Source organism: Polyodon spathula, chromosome 7 (genome assembly GCF_017654505.1).
Source record: "Polyodon spathula isolate WHYD16114869_AA chromosome 7, ASM1765450v1, whole genome shotgun sequence".
In the NCBI taxonomy this organism is placed as follows: domain Eukaryota; kingdom Metazoa; phylum Chordata; class Actinopteri; order Acipenseriformes; family Polyodontidae; genus Polyodon; species Polyodon spathula.
This window is the reverse complement of record NC_054540.1, coordinates 7019162-7031616: the sequence shown is the minus strand read 5'-3', so window position 1 is coordinate 7031616 and position 12455 is coordinate 7019162. Positions and strand designations below refer to the sequence as shown.

General features: G+C 37.2%; 1 protein-coding gene across 5 annotated transcripts in view; it reads left to right on the top strand.

Moving 5' to 3' along the window:
* LOC121318072 (dual specificity tyrosine-phosphorylation-regulated kinase 4-like) overlaps positions 1 to 12455 on the top strand; it is a 35774-nt gene that overhangs the window by 14569 nt on the left and 8750 nt on the right. For 2 of the 5 annotated variants that reach the window (XM_041254324.1, XM_041254328.1), the window contains exons 3-6: positions 8144 to 8230; positions 9371 to 9511; positions 10562 to 10703; positions 12016 to 12179. In XM_041254324.1, the coding sequence (XP_041110258.1) occupies positions 8144 to 8230; positions 9371 to 9511; positions 10562 to 10703; positions 12016 to 12179 (534 nt within the window). Of the gene's footprint in view, positions 1 to 4667; positions 5347 to 8143; positions 8231 to 9370; positions 9512 to 10561; positions 10704 to 12015; positions 12180 to 12455 lie in introns of those variants that run through there. The other 3 variants (XM_041254329.1, XM_041254327.1, XM_041254326.1) reach the window with 3 other exon arrangements.

Sequence of the window (12455 nt, the reverse complement as noted above, 5' to 3'; positions counted from 1 at the left end):
CTTAACTGTGTGCTATAAGTAGACACATGAATCTGTCCAGATATCCCTCTTTTCATATACTACAAAAATATACACTCTGCTTCTCCCAAAGGAATATATAGTGTAACTTGTTTGCAGTTGGACATCCAGCATGCCGATTGCACGAAGGCGCTGCTCTTTTGACAAACGTGGCATATTGTTTTTTTTTACTGTGATTTTCTTTATTGCTTTTATTCAAGCTTGCAATTCAACAGCTGAAATCACTTCATACCCAGTATCCAATCAACTGTCTCACTAATCAGGTGATTAAGTGCATATACTTCAGTCATAGTCACTCAAGCGTGTCATGGTCAAGGCAGAATAATCGAGTTATTAAAAAGAAACCAAAAACATTTCGTCAATGTCCGTCATTTATATACCTTATTTTTTTTAGAAAATAAATGTGTTGTAATAGGGATAAGTTTATTTTGTTGCTTGGTATATGATAAAGAACACACATTATTCATAAAGAAAAAGGTTATTGTAGCATATTATTGCAATACAGGTGAAAAGATTGAAAAAAAAAAGGCACTGGGTTAACCTAGCAGAAACATTATCTGACCACAGCATAGTCTGTAGGTATGTACAGTATATGATTATTTTGAGGTAAGAGCAATTTAAGAACATCACTAGTTTTCAGGTAACTCGATTCTGTTACACTTTATTGCTTAAATGACTCAGCCATTTATGTCATTAGCGAGATTAATGTTCTAAGCCAGTGTGGTGAATTCTCTGTAGATCAGATGTTTGAAGCTGACTTGCATTTTGACAAGCATTTTGCTTGGTTAGCAGCCTCTTGTGCTTTGATTCAGTCAGCCTAACATTGAAGTGCAGGGGTTCATAATCTCATGCTTGCCTTAACAGCCTTGTACTCTGTGTCATCAATACATTCCTTAATAACAAGTGTAGACCAAGCATTGCCATCACTATGTCTCAATACATGTCAGTAATCCACTGTTTCAAGTGCTCTATTTTGCAAAGGCATGTACACATTGACAAAAATATGGCTAAGTTAAGAGATATAAAACAACAAGAACAGTGATTTACTCCAAATCGTCATTAGCACAGTTTTTTAAGAAAGGAAAAAAGTTACCAAAACAGAAATAAACAGGTGTTTGTGTGGGTGTTTGTTTTTCTTTCAGAAAAATACCATGCTGATGATAGTTTGGAGTGAACAGCTTTGAGAAAGTTGCCCTCGCGTTCAATACCGCAGTACTGTTACATGTGGGTTTTACACACACGGACATCAGTGACCATTGTCACTTAACAGTTTATACAATAGGCTTTCACAAAGAGCGCACGCCAATGAGAGCGGTGTCAGCATCTACAAAGCACTGTGATGAATAAGAGTTGAAGTGTTTAGGTCGACAGTATTATAATAGAACCCATTATGTGCCCAGCATACTGCATTTCTTAGGTTGATTTAAACAGTAACCACCTGTGCCAAGGTGGCATAATATGTTGAACGACGGCTCTAATGGGATTAGTGGAGTGCTGCACTGTTTTTAATATTATACATACTTTTCTTTTTCATCTGAATGAAAACCCTCAACCCAACTGCCAAACATCATTGTCATTTATAAAGGAAGAAATTATATCCCTTTCTCCCCAAAACTTTTTATTTAAAAATCATTTAGCAGCCATTACAAACACCAGTGTCATCCAACAACTCTCATTTCAGATTCACTAAATATTGTGTAAGCCAGACACAGTAGCTGTTTGTCTGTGATGTGCAGTATGTTACTTTATTTTCTATGGTAAAAAAAAAAAAAAAAAAAAAAAAAGCATAATCCTTCCCTCAGGTTTCTCTTCAATGCAGTGCTTTATTAAGCTGCAACAGCAGCACTGCAATGGCAACATGGTGACATTTTCATGGTCAGTAATGGCACAAACCAATATTTATAGAACAATCAAGTAGCAATGTTGCAAGTTTCATCTGTGGCTGTAGTATAACTGTATGACTATAATCACATGTATAATTTTAAGGATGAGGGAATATTTGGGTTGGATTTGTGCTGAAGCTGCAGAATAAACAAATGTCTATCTGTGTTCCGATTGGCTGAAGCGACTTGGTTAAACACTAACAACACCACCATGCCTTACCAGTCCACATTCATTGTGTTGCTATTGCTGGAAATGCTGTATGCTAATGGTTCTTCTGGGGTTACTGCAGGTTAGTACACAGGTAGTATAATGGTATCCCAGTAGCATACACACAAATGTCTGTTTGTTTACAGTAGCAGAGGAAGAGGTTGACATGCCTTCTGTTTACACTATTTAATTCACAAGGGGGGTCCTTAGAAAAGCTTTATGGATAATCACCCAATTATAATACTCTTACGGCCATCTGTATTCAGTTAGGCAACGTCATCAGTTATGAGCATCTGCAATAACACTTGGCAGGTTTCACTACATGATTATGTAAACATTATTAATGCGGGACAGGATACAAGCATGTACAGTACTCAATGTATACAGATATAACTCTTTTGCAAAATCACTGTCCATGTTTTTCTAGCACAGACCCTTTTATTTAGTATGCTCCCATAAAAAGAAGCGCTTAGAGCATTTTACTTTCTTTTTTTAATTGTATTTTTACTGAACACATATTTCCAAACTGCAAGTTTCCTGATAGAAAATCAGTTACAATACATGTGCATTTAATCTAATTTCCATACATTTTAAACTATGAGATGAAAATGATAGGAAGACTGTGTCATCTGTGGGGTGGGATTCACTATAGAGATCCTCTGTGTTGTGTGTTCTGACAGCACTTTCAAATAAGGGTGGAATATATTGACACCAATGCTTCCTAGGAAACATCTCTAGCCTAATAGGGAGACACAGCTTTGATATAAGGATTTGTTTATTTTCTATAGATATGTAGAGCATTTTAAATGATATTACAGTACCTTTTACAGCCTTTAGCTTATTTATTGCAACTGTAGTTATGTAAACATGTACACAAATATCTGTGTAATGTTTATGAATGTATTTATTCTCCTTTCCCTTTTAGGATGCAAGCAAACATTGCGAGAAGTTTTGATGCTCCCATATGGAGTGATTATTATTTTTTCTCTATATCTGTATTTACCTGGCTTTGAACTTGCCTTGAGCCTGTCTGGAGAATTCTAACTTCAAACATTGAACACACTTTTCAAACCATGTGACAAGATGATCTTTCCACTCTTATATGAGTAGGTGGGTCCAGACAAGTTGAAGGATACTTTATCATGTGAACAGACAGTCCTAGGCAGTTAGAAATGTCGTGACAGGATATAGAGAAAAATGACAAGAACTCAGTATTGGATCAACAGAACCCAGAACCTCTCAACGTAATTGCAAACATAGTAAGAAAGCTAAATAACATTTGTAGCTACTAACTCTTTAATGAAGAATGTACTGAAGTGGTAGCAGTCCTTCAGACAGCTAAATGATTGAGAGCTTGAAACCACAGGGTATTTATGGGCACTGTTGTTTTACTGAATGGTGAATGTATACAATGCTTGCCTGTCAGGAGTGTGATATTTGGGATATCTTTCCTTGTATTTTAAATAAAACACAATGGGTCCATTTCACAAAACTTTAGGGCCTGTTTTAAGGAATGTTTTGTCATAGCCCATTCTGATTAAACACATCAGGTTTGCAGATCACAAAACCTTTTACTGTTTAAGGAAAGGTTCTGAGTTTATTCTCAGTTTTACCTAAGACTATAAATACACATCAAAAAGCATTCCTAAAACAGTACTTCATGTTTTTGGAATAGGGGCAAATGGGAATATTTTCCAGAAATGTCCTCTTTAATTAAAGAAAATATATAAATAAAGAAAAAAAAGGCCCTGGTATACTCCTAGATGAAATGTAAGTAAGTGTTTGGTAGTATATGTAAATGTGCATACAGGAGTTACACAACACTCATTGTAAACACTTGTCATAACACTGCCAATATAGTGTTGAGGAGAGCAGGGACAGCCAGGGAGGCACTGATTCAATGTTAAGAAAAAAATGTGTGGAATGATTTGCAGTGAACATTATCTGTGTGGGGGGTATTGTTCAGGATGAATCATTTACAGCTCTGGTGAGAGAACAGGCTGTTGCTAGGAAGCTTGGGACCATATTTTCAGTGTGTTTACTCGTTTAGAATGAAGACAATTCCACATTAATGTTAACATTGAGAAACACAAATTAGGAGTGCTCAAGAAGTCTTGAATTATATTATTTTGTTTGGTGCTAGTTTTGAAAAAAAAAAAAAAACATAACAGTAAACAATTTAAAATGAAGCCCTGGTGATTTATTTATTTAAACTTTTAACAATATATATTTTAAACCCATCTTTATTAGTGTATATGGGACTTTCCTTATTATGTTTATACTGCCTGCAATAAAGGCACAGCCTGCTTATTTGCAAATAGAACATAAAGCTAATGTAGTTTAATAATTCTTCTTCTTCTTCTTCTTCTTCTTCTTCTTCTTCTTCTTCTTCTTCTTCTTCCTATATCATGTTTTCCAAGAACTCCAAGGGCTTTTATTATGATTGTAAAAAATGAAGTTTAAGATCAACAGTAGCAATGAATCTCAAATTGCACCTACTAAGATCGATAAAGGAGGTGCACTACCAACTCTTTTACAGTTACCTTCAAGCCCACTGAATCAATACATTTTCAGTTAACAAGCACCGGGCCTTGATCAGGTGTACATCCATGCATAGCGAAGGGATATGAACGATAAACACTAGAACAACACGCTTGAATAGTCTTTGTTAATGCAGCCGCCTCGTCTTTCGATCGTGTGAACGAATATAGAAACAACATTCTACAATACTGCCTCTTAAGGAAGAGATCACACAGCAGACATTAAGGGGAGAGAAAGACATCTATGGACGGGAGCCCCAGAAGTCAGCTACTGGATTTTGAAGAAAAGTCAGAGAACGTCAAGGTGAAATGACAGGCGCTTGGTCCTTCGCATTAGTCTTCTGCTGACTGTCGCATTTTTAGCACATAGTCGAGTTACACTAACTGTCTGTACCGCTACACAGTTCCCGGGTAAACCGGACAACCTGAGCTTTAAATCCTTCCTTCATGTGTCGAGTTCTGGCACGTAATCATCCGTCATCTGGGGACTGACTTGCATAGGAGGAAAAATAAATTGCAGTCACCAGTGTAAGCGAACGAATCCACTGTGATGAGGCATTTATGCTGTCTGTTTATTACGTGGAATTTTATATTCCGGGACTTTGAGAAGACTTTGTGAAACTGATACGTGGTGGAATGGTCCAGAATCAACCCACCGCCACTAGTTAACGACATGCTACCAGAAATAAATAACAAGGTGGGGAAATAATATTGCTTATGTGAATGTGTATTTTTGTGAGAATTAAAAAACAAAAAAGAAACAAAATATATATATATATATATATATATATATATATATATATATATATATGTGTGTGTGTGTGTGTGTGTGTGTGTGTGTGTGTTTAATGTGTTTCCAATGCCCAACGTCCACAATAAGTGTTATAAAGGTAGACATGCTTTCACTTTTTAAACGTCCAGTTATTCATATACAACATAAACCAACAACATGAGTTACCGTTTTTCAATAAATCCAAACGTGGATACTTGAAGCTGACAGATGTGCTGTCTTCTGGAAAACATCAGTCTGTCTACTAGCTGTGATGGAAACTGACAGGCATATTACTTTTCCTATTTTTTTCTTTTTTTTTTTTTTTGTTGATAAAATATTTTTGGTTAGTAATTAGCAAATTCTGATTTGCAAAACTTAGTGAGCGCTTGTCTAAAATCCATGCTATGTTTTCTGGGGGTAGCCCTAAATGTACATGACACATCTGCTACATGATCTTTGAGAGTTACTCCCTGCCTCAAACAGCCTGACACGCTCTGAACCCACTTTGAATCCAGTTACCAATAAACACAAATGTCTGCTGTCATTGGAAAGCTGCCGTCCCCTTTGCCCAATATTACCAAATAAATTAATAAAAAAACAAAAAACAACAACAATAATAATAATAATAATAATAATAATAATAATAATAATAATACCTTGTAACAGTGAAGGAGTCAAAATTCAGTGTTTGGGGCATATTACTGTAAAAAACCAAAAAACAAACAAAAAAAAAAAACATAAAAAAAATGATTTGGCAGCTTTTGTCAAGGTCAGAGGCTAGACATTACATTACAATTTGAATAACCCTTTTGCATCTACAAGCAGAAATGTTCTAAACTGATTATTGATGCTTATATCCATTCTGGTTTTAGATGGCTTTTTAATTTTTAATTGGTTTAGGCTAATCATTGATGGAATATTGGGAAAGTGTTATATCTGCTGGAAATGCTGAGGTGTTTATTACACAGAGAGAAAGCAAACTCCCTTTTAAGGGTAAGGAACTTAATTTTAAAACCTTGGTTAGTACTCCTTTAATTAGAGAGGGTCTGTCCAGACTGTTGGGTCATTTACTACCTGACACACCAGTCACATAAACAGCGTTCTTATTTCACCTGCCAAATGTGATACTTGCTGATTATATGTGTAAGTGGAAACAATACCTGACTAATTAATTATATAGGGGCGATAAATGGTTTGTATGTAGTCAATTGATCATTGATGTGGGATCTGAATTTGTAGCGCAGAGTAAAGCAAAAATGGAGGTAATTTCAAAAGCTGTTTTAGAGGTATATATTAGTAGCATATAGTATCTATATTTGAATCTCTTTATTTAAACCTGGTAAAATCTATAACGTGACTAAACATTTTCCCATTTCCCTAGCCCCACATGTTGGTTCACAAGCTTACAGCAAAGTTAACTGAAGCTCAACCCCTGCTGAAAACAACTGACCTCAAAAGAGTCTGTTACTTTGCAATCCAACCACAGGGAGCCTCTTTAGCAGTTAAACAGCACCAGCTGTCATTGCTTAAAGAAAATGTGCTCTACGTGACTTAAACCTGGCTCTCAAAGACTGAGGCAAAGCTGTCTGGTTACCATGGCGTGGATGTAAACGGTTTCTTTCTCTTTCCTGAAATTTCTCTCTAATTCAGAGCCAAGTCAGGGTCAATGGCCATTATTTTTAATAAAGAGAGTGATCCGTGCTTTGCCTGTTCTATCAAGGCTAGACTGTTTCAGCTTTGCGCTTGCTGGGATGCATGACAGCTTGCCCACAACACAGATGTTCTTATGATAAGTATCAGTGGATTACCCAGATCTTATGCTGGTTGCCAGTCAGACAACAGATTGAGGATATACGCTCTTGCTGTTAGTTTTTGCTTGTCTTGCTGGCCCCACTCCAGAGTATCTTTCAGAGTTGTTATTCCCTGTGGATTATGCATATCTAGACTCCAGCAGGAGGTATGTAATAGAGGTACCTGTAAATACGTAATGCTTAGAGTTAGAATCTCTGTGCTAATTGGAATGGGCATTCTTTCGCACAAGTTCTTGAGGTTATACCTGACTTTGAGCCTCTGATTACTTGAGCTAATGAAGGCTGTTTCATGAGAGCCGCTTTTCTGAATTTGATTAAACTTTGCACAAACATGACTGTAAATGCACAGAGTATTAGGTCATTGTGTCTTTTTACACTGTACTGACACGTGATTGGTTTTGGAGATACATCTCAGAAATCACTTGTTTGCATTTTATGAACATGTGCATTTCTCATGGCACTGAAAATAACATGGTATTTATAGCCTTGGTAATAGATACAATACTTTCTTACAAGCTAATTACTGTCCTTCCACGGCTACTGTAGGACTGAACATTTTGTGGTGATTTGGGTCATTCTTCCCCTAGATCGTGCAATAGCTTTCCCACTGGCCTCTTAATCTTAGAAGTAATTCATAGCTATATGGAGCAAGATGGAATGTAAAAGTTCTGCACAAGGTAAGCCATTGGTAGAATGGTACAGAGTGTTAACAACAGCATACTGGCAACCAAGCACAAAACACAGCATTAACCCAATGCTGGTATTACCATGGATTTTTTAAACCTCTTTTTATGGTAGAGGAGCAATTATTTTTTAATTTTTTTTTGCTCTTATCTTGCACTGGATCAAATGAACAAGGACGTGGGAGAATGCAGTTTGTAACCACTATACTGTCTTTCTTTGCCACCCAGTCATCTCGAACCGATGCCTTCAGTCGGCAACACAGACTTCCACCGAACGACTCAAATCGACTTGGCTCCAACAAAGCATACCCACAGGTATGTTATTAAAAAAAAAAAACAAACAAAAAAAAAAAAACATGCATTCTTGCATTCAGCTAGATACTATAATAACAGGAATAGCACAACAGATTAGAAATATCTGCTGTAACACTGGCATCCACTGGGTGTGGGGCACAATTGTCAACTAATTTTCGATAAATATTATATTGCTGCTGTCTAACACAAAAGTTATCTTTTTATTTTAATAATAGAGAGTGGAGGGCGTTCTTAACTCTGAACTCCACATTTTAATTGCTTCAACAGACGTACACTATCTCTGTCATGACAAACCACTCCAATATTGCATTGTTATTAAAGCATCACATAGCAACAGTAATGCAAACTTGGTGAAATGGGCAAACATTTAATCCATCCATTGAATAAGCTAGCATGCCATTAAATGAAACAGTGGGCCAGAATAATCCACTCCAGTCTGTATTTTACTAAAAGTAGAACCATTCATAACTATTAAACACAAGTGCTGAATGAACAAAATACTAAAAGAAACTAAAATTCAACGACAAATGTTTCGATTAAAGAAAGAAACTAAAATTCAATGACAAATGTTTTGACTAGAAGTTGTTTTCAGTGTCTTCCATTTCTTTTAGTATTTCTTAAAAATAACACCAGTAATACAGTGCAAAGCCTTAAGACGTCTACATTTTATTGGTTTGGAGTCAAATTACACACTGGAGTACAACATGGAAAATATGCCCCAATGCTGATTTGAAATCCAACTTGACCAACGAAAGTGATTAATTCCTAAACTCCATGATACACACTTTGAAATCCTGATTAGATGACCTACAAATCCCTAGCATTCAAGTAACTATAGCGCTTTAGCCTCAGGCTAACAATGGGGCCTATATTTATCTGATGTTGCTAGCACCCTTTAAGTGGTTGTTCGGCGTATTGTCCTAAAACCGTCAAGCTAAGGTCCCCTGCATCGTCTGTAGTGACAGCCTCTGTCAGGCCCATGCACTGCTCACATTGTTAATCATCACTTTGAATAAGCCTGGTAATTCCATCCAGCCCCTAGGGTACTAGGGAGAGGGGAGGAATAGATAGCTGGCATATAGGATAGCCCAACAGGTGTATGATTTCCTGTTCTTTATTTCTTTATTTATTTTTCTTTAGAAGCTGGGTCCCAGTGCCGGCACCCTACCCCAGCTGGAGCTGCCTGCCAAGCAAACCGTGTTAGCGAATGCCAAACCTCATCATCAGCTTGACATAATCCTGCCTCAGATAGGCAGCAAGGTCATGCCAAATGTGCAGCAGGTGAGACAACATCATTAACAACAGTAGTGTAGGGATGATATCCCAATTATCAGTGTGATGGGTAGGAGTCGAATTCACTAGCCTTTCATATCTGGAGGCCTAGGTTCTAATCTGGCTCAGAAACAGCTAAATGATTTTCGTGATGTCAACCGAGCCCCGAAGTGGACATTGACCCATGTCATAAAACCGTCACGCAGTTTGACAAAACTGACAGTCTGCTTGAGAGAGACCCAGGACAGTTCAGTTTTTCTCTAAAGCTGAAGTAACAAATCTGCTAGTATACATTTTGTTTCTAAATAAATAGACAATTCTTAATATCTTATGTTACATTTAAAACAATCTATACAACAATGTCAAAAAACCTGTTTTGGTGAATTAAAACAAGTTTGCAATTCATGAAAGCATTTTCGTCGCTTTTTTAGAGGGTTAGCGCTCTTTAACCAAACTGAATATTTTTTAACACTGCAAAAAACAGTCCTGAAACTTTTTTGAAAATCCTTTTTTGGGCTCCGTATTACCTCAGATTTCATGTTCATAACTTTTGAAGTACAAATAGTATCACACTATTACATCCAAGAACTGTCTGTATATGACTCTCATTTGCATTCATTTTGGACTACCTGATGCTACCTTAGGAAAGGTAGTCTGTGGTTTGTCAAACCAGCTGCACATCACCTAAAGTCAGTGTAGGTTACAAGACGTTGCAGGTTGGGGGATGCTGGCACAATGGTCAATCAGTCGAACAGACAGAGGAGAATGTTTTTTTTTTTGTTTTGTTTTTTTAAATATGTTTGCAAAATGCAAGATTGTGGATTGCCCTGTTGATGAAGAGTCTTAAAAACCCAGGACAGTGTCAGCTTTGATGAAGCTGTTTTTTCTTCCGGTGGGGATAGATTTCCAGGATAGTAGCAGGTTCGGTGAGTAGCCGTAAGTAGAGTTTCTAAAACAAAGATGGGGATACTGCTCCCTGGAGGAAGCTGTTGCCAGAGAGACTGTGTGACCGCTCACTGCGAGCGGAAATGATTTAGTGAATGACCTGTTGATTGACAGGAGGAGAGGCACAGAGGCTTGCAGCACCCGATAAGATTGAACCCAACGGAGAACCTGGCAGACTCCAGCAGCTACTGCCCTTCAAACAAGCAGGAAAAGCACAAGACAATTGAGGGTCACAGGCTGCCTATCACACCTGCAGGTATGCATATTATTGTGTTTTTTATGTGATCTGGTTGGGTTTAAGAGCATTACAGCCCCAGTTAGCTGAAATGGTTGCCTTAAAGAACCATGCATGAAATGCAAATGCAGAAGATTTCCATTGTAAAGTATCCTTTGTGAAAAGCGCCAGAGTTTCAGACGAGCGTTACTTAGCTGCATTAAACCAGCCCAGAGCATAGAGACAATGTGGCTATTAAAATCACCCATCTTTATACAAATCTTGTTTAATGTTTTGATTACGGTGGCTTAATCTAAATTTCCACTTCCCCAACCCAATCATGATATATGATACACAGTTTTCTAATTGAGTTTGATAATGTGCTGCTAATGTCAACTTCCAGAACACCTGGAAGAACAGCTAATGATAGTCTTTTGTCTCAGCATCTGTCCTAGCTATTTCTGCAACTGTAAAATACTGTTCTATCTATCTATCTATCTATCTATCTATCTATCTATCTATCTATCTATCTATCTATCTATCTATCTATTGATGTGGATATTGCTGAAATGTAGACAGGTTTAAAAATGGCCATCAAACTTATTTTTATTAAAAAAAAAGGTTTTGTATCATTAAATATTGAAAGTTATGGAGGTTTAGAGAATGTTTATATTTTTAAATAGGGAAAAATGCTTGATAGACTTGTTGGTTGATTTATAAAACATTGCATTCCTCAATTTGCTATTCACAGTACGAAATCCATTGCTTTATCAAATCAGCGTTAAGCTCTTAATGTGATCAAATTGTGTCCGTTCCCTTGAAGTGCACCTTGAGTTTAACCACAAAAGATATGTTTTGCATCCTTGGTAACACTGATGAATGGTAATGTTTATCTATTTAAACTGAAGAATAAGCTGCCAGCAGTGAGGTACTGTACCTTAACTCACCAATACAAAACAAACAGAAATGCAAAATACAGCTCCATCTGGAGAAAGTGTGAATGTACAAAATAGAAATGGTTTTTCTACTTATTTTGAAAACATTTTGTGTTCAAGAATTTATTTACTGAATCAGCTGCTTTATCTACAAATGTGATCATAATATTAGATTTTTGCTGTAATAAAACATCTGCATGAATAATTTAAGAACAGAGTTACATTTTAGTGATCTTGGGATCCTGCCTGTTTCCCAAGATGATAAACTTTAATACAGAAAGAAATCAATCTATTTTAACTGCAAGAAACAGCAGGTATAGTCCCTTTTTTTCCTGCTATGGTCCAAAGGTGTGCACCCTGAAGGGAGATAGAACTTCTGTTATGGGACTGTCATGTCCTGTGCTCTGGCCCTTCTTTAGAAGCGCTGAAGCATTTCCGAAACCGGCTCACACAGTACGAGCAGGAAGAGATAATGGACTACCCTGAGCTGTGGTTTCTTGGGCTGGATTCCAACAAGATTGAGGGGGTTCACGGAGAGCCGCATAACTGTGGGTATGATGACGAGCATGGCAGTTACCTCAAGGTAGGCAGGGGGAGTGCCACTCAGGCATGTGGGGACTTGTAGAGTAACTGTGAATGGGGCTGCAGGCACAGGGGGATTAGGCAGGATAGTTCATGTTTATATAGAGCAGGTTAATAAATTAATGACAGCCCTGACCACACAGCATGCAGAAAGTGCAACTATAACTGGCTCTAGTCTGTTTATTATTTATTACATGCTTTAATTTAGAGCATGTAAAAGTTAGCAAACTTTCTTTCAGGTTGCGGGGTGTTTTTGAACAGTGGGTCATATTGACAA